The 8,824-nt window shown below is 62.8% G+C and overlaps 1 protein-coding gene across 1 annotated transcript; it reads right to left on the bottom strand.

The window, feature by feature from the left end:
• Nucleotides 1-1,356: 1,356 nt before the first annotated feature.
• On the bottom strand, nt 1,357-8,514 carry LOC100988388 (uncharacterized). Its single transcript, XM_063606973.1, has 4 exons — nt 8,476-8,514; nt 6,772-6,829; nt 4,294-5,324; nt 1,357-4,202 (listed from the first exon to the last, which is right to left on the bottom strand). Exons 1-3 carry the CDS (start codon nt 8,512-8,514, stop codon nt 4,672-4,674), a joined length of 750 nt encoding a protein of 249 aa, XP_063463043.1. The 3' UTR covers nt 1,357-4,202; nt 4,294-4,671.
• Between the last annotated feature and the right edge of the window lie 310 nt (nt 8,515-8,824).

The following is an 8,824-nucleotide window of genomic DNA, read 5'->3' as shown; positions in this document are numbered from 1 at the left end:
CCCTGGGTCCCAGGCCAGGGGTGTCCTCTCAGCCCTGCCTCCCTGCAGTGCACGTCCTCCAGCCCGCCTTCTGGTCTCTTTTCTTCCTCTCAACTTTACCCTCTCTCCCTCCCTTCCTCTCTCTGCCCCCCTCCTGGCAAGCGGATTGCAATCCAAACTTGTTGTTAACTTCTCCCCTGCAGTTGTCCACGGGCCCTTCCAAGTTAAACATTACTCATGGCGACAAGAGCCCGCAGGGCAGTGCCTGGCCTGGAGGTGGACCCGCGTGCGGAAGGTGCTGGGAGGGGGTGAGTACCAGGCCCCTCCCTGCAGCATCTGTGGGGCAGCTGCTGGTACAGGTGGCCCCAGCACCCTGAGCCCATACCTGGGTCCCTGCAGCCTCTTGCCTCGCCCTTTGGAGTCACGAATGTGCCTGTTTATGTAACCCCCATGCTCGGCCAGAGCGGGTAAGCCTGTGGGCAGCAGCTCCCTGGGCAGGCTTGGGAGGGGCCAGCCAGGGGCCCCAGAGGGGTTTGGGCCGGGCCAGGCGAGAGCCCTCCCCTCAGCCGGTCACTCCAGCTCTGTGCCAGGCTAGGAGTGGGACTGGAAACAAAGTGTTCAGAAAAAAATAGCCTCATCTGTTTTGAATCGATTCCGCTTATCGGGCCCTCAGTTTTCCCAGCAGGGAAGTGGAGGGATGGGGAGTCATGGGCTCAAGCACCTCAGGGAGCCCCCACAGCTGCGGGAGGCACAAAGCCCGGACCCCACTCACTGCACCCAGCAGCTGCTCCACCCTTGCCTGTCAAGAGCCTCCCAGGTTAGGAGCAGAGCCCCCCAGGCCGGGTTCCCCAGGGGAGCAAAGCTGGAGGTCAACAGCAAACAGGCACGGTGTCCTCTACCCACCATCTGCCTCCCCATCCCTCGCGTCCTCTCTTACCACTCTGCCCTCCACCTGCTGCATGCATCCTGCAGGGACCCAAGCACCGTCCTGCCCCCAGGCCTTTGCGCTGCTGGCCCCCGCCCCGAAAGCTTATCCCACACCCATTTTAGGGCTGCTGAGATGGACCTCATAGGAAGCCCTCCTCCAACTCAGCACCTCTCGACTTACCCTCGTCTATTCCTTTTAAGAACATGGACCCCCATCCAACATAGAACATTTGGAGACTTAATTTTTTATGCTTTCCCAAGGAAGCTGCCAGCTCGCTAGAACAGGAACTCTTTCCGCTGTGTCCGTGTGCTTGCTGTAGGGAGGCATGTAGTCAACTCCACAGAAGAAACCATTTCCACACTCACCCGCCCAGCGCCCTCAGGGCCCAGCCCCCTGGCCGGCACCCGGACCCTGTCGGGCAGGACACATCTGGCTGACCAGAGCTCAGGCCAGGGGCCTCCCGTGGGGCTCAGCGGGGACAGCTGGATCCTGAGCCAACAGGGGGAGGGCAGCAGGCCGAGGCACACAAAGTTCAGGGGGGCTGCTTGGTGCTGGTGGCGTTCGGCCACCCCACTTTGTGCAGGACTATGGGCCACTCATCCAGGAATTCCACACCCTCCACGTGAAGCCTCCCTCCTGCCCTGCTCACACCCCCAGGACCCTTCAGGCTCCCAGCCTTCCAGCCTGCCTCCTGCCTTCTGTCCAGACAGAGCTTGTCGGAGGAGGCGCTTCCGTGGACGCACATCCCTGCTGCAGCCAGGTTCCATCCAGGGAGCACAGAACCTGTCCTGGGCACCGAAACGCTCACGGGGCCTCTGTCCCACTGGGCCCCCTCTTGAGAGGCCTCTTCCCAGCACCTCACCCTGGAATGCAGCCTCAGGGTGGGGGGTCCTGAGGGGGGGCTGGGGGAAAAGGCCCTGCCTAGTGCCCTGTGGCTGTGCTCTCCAGGCACCTTGTCTGTGACAGGGTCTTTGGGGGCTCTGGCGATGGGCGGCTCACCTGCCTGCCTCGTGCCCAGACCTGCGAGTGTGCCTGCCCGTGTCAGACAGAGGCGAGTTGGGACTTCACACCTGAAATCAAGCGGGAGGGTAGGAATGTGAGCCTCGAAACCACCTTCTTTCTGTATCGTTTCTGGGAGTGGTGATGTCGGCCAGTGGGACACCTGCTGAGGGTCCTCTTTTCCCATCTGGGTGCTGGCGGGACAGAGGGTGGCTGTGACCTTCACCCAGGCTGTGCTGAGAGCTCCAGCCCCCCACAGCGCCGACAGCCCTGCCTGCCGCCTCCCCCACCCCAGACCCTGCCCTCCTACCCTCCACGCCTGCTTTGGGGAGGAGGCCAGGTGGGGGTGGGGCCGATTTAGTCACAGGCCCTGCTTCGGCAATGAGACCCCAGCAACCCCCCAGGTAAGGGGGCCTTGGGGGCTGGGTGGGGGTGGCTCCTCGGGGCTCCTCCTGCCCTCCGGGGGCTGTGAAGCTTTCTGGGCAGCACTAGTCCCTTTTGCAAGACACTGCCAAGACTTGTGGCATTTCTGTGGGTCTCTGCATGCACAGCAGAGCACGCACATGCACCAGGGCTGGGGCTCTTCTCCTGGAGGGTGACCCTGGGAATGGGTAGCCTTGCCCACCCAACCTTGGTCACCAGTGGCCATCCAGCCCCAGGTGTCCCCATCCTCAATTTGGGCTGAGGGCAGACTGCAGGCTGGCGTTGCAGAGGCAGCTGGGTAAAGTGTGGTCCCAGACAGGGACGCAAGCTGGCGATTGCTGCGGGGGACCTGGGCCTGGGCTTAGCGACTGCCGCCCCTATCCAGATGCCTGATTGGAACCAGGGTGTGGGGCCGGGCCCTGCAGCGCCTGTCTTGCCCGGGCTGGAGCCCTAGAGCTGTGCGACCTGGGGCCAGGGTGTTCTGACGACTCACTCTCAGGGGCTGGATGCCCTTGGGCACCACGGCGGGTGCCTAGCAGACCGTGCTGTACACCATACCCCTGCTCTGGCCATCTGTGGGCTCCTTGGGCCCCTGCTGCCATGCCACTGCCTCTCTTGGGAGCAAGTTTGTTTTCTTTTCTTTTTCTTTCTTTTTTTTTTTTTTTTTTTTGAGACAGAGTTTCGCTCTTGTTGCCCTGGTTGGAGTGCAGTGGCGCGATCTCGGCTCACTGCAACCTCTGCCGCTCAGGTTCAAGTGATTCTCCTGCCTCAGCCTCCCAAGTAGCTGGGATTACAGGTACCTGCTACCACGCCTGGCTAATTTTATATATATATATATATATATATATATATATATATATATATTTTTTTTTTTTTTTTTTTTTGAGACAGAGTCTTGCTCTGTTGCCCAGGCTGAAGTGCAGTGGCACAATCTGGACTCACTACAAGTTCCGCCTCCCAGGTTCACGCCATTCTCCTGCCTCAGCCTCCCCAGTAGCTGGGACTACAGGCACCCGCCACCACGCCCGGCTAATTTTTGTTGTATTTTTAGTAGAGACGGGGTTTCACTGTGTTAGCCAGGATGGTCTCCATCTCCTGGCCTTGTGATCCGCCTGCCTCGGCCTCCCAAAGTGCTGGGATTACAGGCGTGAGCCACCGTGCCCGGCCAGTTTTTTATATTTTTATTAGAGACGGGGTTTCATCATGTTGGCCAGGCTGGTCTCAAACTCCTGACCTCAGGTGATCCACCTGCCTCGGCCTCCCAAAGTGCAGGGATTACAGGCGTGAGCCACCGTGCCTGGCCGAGAGCAAGCTGCTGCTTTTTTTTTTTTTTTTGAGACGGAGTCTTGCTTTGTCGCCCAGGCTGGAGTGCAGTAGTGTGATCTCGGCTCACTGCAAGCTCCACCTCCCAGGTTCACACCATTCTCCTGCCTCAGCCTCCCGAGTAGCTGGGACTACAGGCGCCCGCCACCACGCCCAGCTAATTTGTTTTTTTGTATTTTTAGGAGCGACAGGGTTTCACCGTGTTAGCCAGGTTGGTCTCAATCTCCTGACCTCGTGATCCGCCCGCCTCAGCCTCCCAAAGTGCTGGGATTACAGGCGTGAGCCACTGCGCCAAGAGCAAGCTTCTGATGTAGGGGCTGCGGGGGGCTTCCCAGGCCAGGCAGGTTGCTGTCTCAGCGCCAGCCTGTAGCCTCCTCCCAGGATCTGGAGCAGGAGGGTGGCTGTCTTTTGCGTTCAATCCGCTGGGCTGCTGTGGGGTTCCCGCAGAGCTGCTCCAAGGGGCCGAGAGAAGGAAGGACGCTGCCCCCAAGGACAGACGGGCAAGCTGGAGTCAGGAGAGGCGCAGCCGTGGCCCACAGGCCTTGGATCTCTGGTTGGGGGAGCACCAGGTGGGTATGGGAGGGGGCCAGGGAAGCCCTGCGGCCCCCCCAACCCCCACCCCCGGCCCCAGGCAGCAGTACCTCCAAGGCCTGGGCGGCAGGAAAGGGAGAGATGACGTCATTGCCGCCTGGAATCTGCTGTTTGGAGGCGTCGCCATGGAGACCGGAAGGCTCAGGGTGGGTAAAAATAGCAAACCCAAGAGGGTGTAAGTTCCAAGAACGCGAGTCTCTGAAAAGCGAGGCATCCATGTTCTCGTTGCCTGGAGGACAGAGGGCCCAGGCTGGGAGTCTAGCGGGAGGGGCCGCTCGGGGCTGCTGGCTTGCAGCCACCCACACGCGGTGTGTCCCTGCCACAGCCACGGAGAGCTTTGTCCCCGCGCAGGGTGTGGCGGGCGTGGCAGGCTCCCAGCAGGAGGCGTCTGCAAGCACGCTCCCTTCCTTTGCTTGGGCACCGGAGCCTTAGCCGAGGCCGCTCTGCAGGGACTTTTCCTTCCTCGGAGAGGGGAAGCGGCCGTGGCCTGTGAGTCGCTGGGCTTCCCAGGCCTCATCCAGGCCGGAACTCCGTGCCTCCAGGAGGCCTCTGCTGGGGCGGGAGGTACCAGAGCTGGGGTTTTCGCTGCCTGGCCTGAATGCTCTTTTCCTGCCCCAGTTTTGGAGAAGGAAAGGGGCGGTTGCCTGAGAAAGCGTCCTGCACCCCAGTCCTATTCCTCTAGGGGTGGTTTTCTTGCCAGGAAGCAGGATTTTCCTCCAGGCCAGGAGGTGGCCGTCCTGCTCCTTCTGGGCTTGGTCCCCGGAAACGCCAGTACATACTGTCTGCACCTCCCTTTGGCTGCGTCCCAGTGTCCTCAATGGGTCCCCCCAAGTCCCAGGCCACAGAATACGGCAGGAGGCCCGAGGGCTCTGGGCTGCTCTCCCCAGATGGCCGAGTCCGTGGAGAAACCCTGTAGCCGCGAGGGGCTCCCTGGCCGGGTGCCACCTCTGAGAAACTCTGCCCTGTCTTGGCTCTCGGTGTCGCTGGGGGCTCCTCTCTCCCAGGCCAGGCTGCACCGGGGCACCGAGGGGACCTCGCCTGGCTTCTTCCTCCCGCAGCGCGAGCCTAGGCAGAAGTGTCACTGGGCTCAGGAACCCTCAGATGGCCCAAGAATGACCCAGGAACCCTGAGAAGGCCCAAGAATGACCCAGCAGCCCTCAGATGGCCCAAGAGCACCCCGAGTGGGGAGGGATCCAGGGTGATTCCCAGCCCCGAGAAAGGAAGCCCCATTCCGGGAGGGTGACTGTCCCCGAGCGGGGGGATGACTGTCCCCGGGCGGGGGGGTGACTGTCCCCGGGCGGGGGGGTGACTGTCCCCGGGTGGGGGGGTGACTGTCCCCGGTTGGGAGGCGACTGCCCACTACAGCAACAAACGTTCTCTTGAGCAGCCTGGGGAACGCTTTCCTCCCTCCGTGCCGGAGGCTGGTGGGGCTGAGTCTCCGCCGCTCCCTGGGTGCTAAATCCTGGAACATCTTCAAAGAGTTTCAGTCCCTTCTCTTCTGCACACACCATTGTTCTCAGGGTGGCAGGGCACCCTCTTCCTCCACCCAGGGCAGGGGGAGCACGGGGTCTCACCTCTCACGCCCAGACCTCCCTTGGCTTGTGGTGGCCTTGACTGGAGAGGGCGAGGGGACATAGAGCCCTGTGTAGGGGTTTCTCATTCCCCCAAGACATAGCTCGCATGCCTTATGTAACGCGTGAGCTCACGCAGAGGGCCTGCCAGAAATGACGGCAGGGGCGGGAGGGGCCTGCTCGGGAAGCCAAGTGTGGCTCAGGCTTACGAGGAGCCTGGGCCCTGCCTTGAGGAGAGAGGGGCCCCGGGCCTTTGCAACCTGGGGCTCCCACACTGGCAGGGGATGGGCAGGGCCTGGGAGGGAGCGAAGGCCGTGGTGGTGCAGTGTATGGCAAGGCCTGGGGTGGCTGTGCTGGTCACTTGGCCTGTGGGTGCCTGGCCAAGCAGGATGTGGGGTCAGGCCCACCCCACTCCCCCACTAGCAGGCACCAGCAGGCCCGAGATGTCAGAGGAAGGGGCCTAAGTCACCCAAGACCCCCGGGAGCAGCTCTGGGGGCCTTGGAGGGGTGGATGGGTGGAGGCAGTGCCATCTCCCCCAGTGCCAGCTGCCCTTCCACCCTGAGAAACAGACCAGGACGGATGCTGCGCTGAGGATGGCCCTGAGGCAGGGCTGGACCCAGTGCCCGCGGCCGCCCTTGCCCTTCCTCCCTTCCCTTTCGGAGTCCTGGCCCCACCCTGTGCTTCCCCTCCGCCTGCTGCACAGGCCCCCACACTGTGGCTGGCCCAGCCCAGTTTCATTCCTGGTATGGGACCCCGGGAGCCGAGAGGGGCAAGGGCTTCAGGGAGCCTGTGGCAAGGGCTTCTGGGCAGCGCTTGGGGCCTGGGTGACAGCACGGGTCCTCAGGGCAGTGCCCCCAGCCAAGAGGGAGCCATCCCTCCCAACACAGTGCCAAGGGGCACCTGGCCTGGGGACCTGTGTCCCGCCAGCAGTAGGGCCTAGCACAGCTGCACCTCACCAGGCCCAGGCCAGCCATTGGTCAGCTCACGGCCTGTTGCTGGGAAGGCAGCCAGCCCCTGACAAGGAGGGGGTGACCGGGAGTCCCACTAGGAGGAGGGGGAGGCCAGCCCTCGGGCCTGAGGAGAGCAGAACACTGGCAGGGGTCCCTGGCAGGGTCTTGGACTTTGCCCTCAAACCCTTAAGCAGGAGAATGGGGTGGGTGGGGGTTCCCTGAGGGGGCCAAGGGTGGTGCCGGGAGCCCAGTGTGGGGCAGACCCTGCTCTCAGGAAGGGTGGCTGAGGGGCCATGGCCCTAGACAGCGGGTGGGGCTGTATCCTGCTGCTGATGGGGAGGGGTGAGGATGGGGGCAAGGGGCGTCCATGCAGAGGCGGAGAGCAGGAGGTGAGGGGTTGGGCCCCTGGGATGGCTTGGTCTGAGCCTGGAGGCTGCACCCCCTCTGAGTAGCGGGAAGGTGGCTGCGGGCAGGTGCCGTGGGTGACTGAAGGGTAGGACCTGCGTGAAGGAGCCCCTCGCTGCCCTTGGGACCACTGGGCCCCTGAGGTCTGGCCCTCACACACACCCTGCCCTCATCTGACCTCCCGCCCCAACCAGCCGCTTGCTCCAGTGGGACCTAGGCTGCCCTGAGCCTCAGCATGCTCTGGTCTGCACATGGCGGTAATGCCACCTGGCTCAGCACGTCGAGGGAAACCAGTCCTGGCACCAGGGTCCCACAGTGCCTGTGATGACTTATGAGGTTCTGCCATTGCAACCAACAGTGCCACGGCTTGGGCCCCTGGAAAGCAGTGCGGGGATGGTCCCCCACTTCAAGAAGTGCTGGCTGAAAGCTTTGTGTGGGCAAGGACAGCACCCTTCTGCCCCCATTGGGTCCCCTGTGCCCACCTCGTGGTGCTCAGTGTTGTGTGCCGGGTAACGGACAGCAGCCAGGGCCTCGGAGGATGCTGGTGATGCCCAGGCCGTGGCTGGGTCCCCGGCTCTCGCTCTGTCCCCACTGTTTGACACACAACCGCTTCAGCTAAGTCAAGAGTGATCTCTGGCCTGGGGGTCCCGGGCTCAGTGAAGTGCCGAGGGCACGCAGGGAGGTGGCGGCGAATGACTGGGGTGGCATGGCATGGCGTGGTGTGGCTGCAGCCCCGGGCAGCTATGACCAGCACAGCGCACAATCCAGGGCTGCACAGGATGCCCCCAGGACAGGGTTCAGTGGGTGAGGGTGGCAGAGCTGGGTGCCCACACTGGCTCTTCAATTCCACACACGGCCCCCCAGGCTGGGCCTCACCAGTGTCCCCCTGGCTGTCCACAGGCTGTGGATGCGTCCTCAGAGCCAGGCCACGGGCTGCTGAGGGTGTCGAGGCCTCTGTGCCCCTCCCTCCCTCGGGCCCAACATCCTGCTGCTGCGCCCTCAGCCTCCAAGGTCCTTGTGTCTCTGGGCATGGGCTGCCAGGGGTCTCCTGCAGGAAAAGGAGCCCAAGAGAGCCAGCTTTGTCTCCCTAGCCTGGGACCTGGGCCAGGCCCTGTCACACCCTGGGTGTGAGCCCAAGGTGGGGTTGGGTGGACACCTGGCTCCCGGGATGGTTCAATGCCTGGCCCAGGCTGTCCAAGGCTGGGCAGCCTCATTGCTGCCCTACCTGGCTTTGTCCCTGTGGGGAGTGGGCAGAAGCTGGGCTGTGGCTCTGAGTGGGGTGGTCTGCTGGCCACCTGATCTCACCCTCTGGTTCCCAATGGCCACAATGGCAGGACCATCCATGGCCCCCCAGAGGCAGGTGCCCTGCTCAGCACTTCCCATGCATCACCTCAGGTGATCCCAAGAGGCAGGCCCTGGCTCTGGGACCACCACCGGGAGGCTGACACACACCCGAGGCCACCTGGGCACGGTACAGGTCAGGCAACTGATTTCACAGAAGATCCCATGGCGGGCGAGGGCTCTCCTGGGCAGAATGGCTCTGAGAGAAACAACAGGAAACGCAAGCAAAACTGAAGGCAGCTTCCTTAGAAAGCCAGAAAATGGGCCGGGTGCAGTGACTAACGCCTGTAATCTCAGCACTTTGGGAGGCCAA

This window comes from Pan paniscus, chromosome 1 (genome assembly GCF_029289425.2).
Source record: "Pan paniscus chromosome 1, NHGRI_mPanPan1-v2.0_pri, whole genome shotgun sequence".
Taxonomy (NCBI): Eukaryota; Metazoa; Chordata; class Mammalia; order Primates; family Hominidae; genus Pan; species Pan paniscus.
This window is presented reverse-complemented; position numbering and strand designations above follow the sequence as displayed.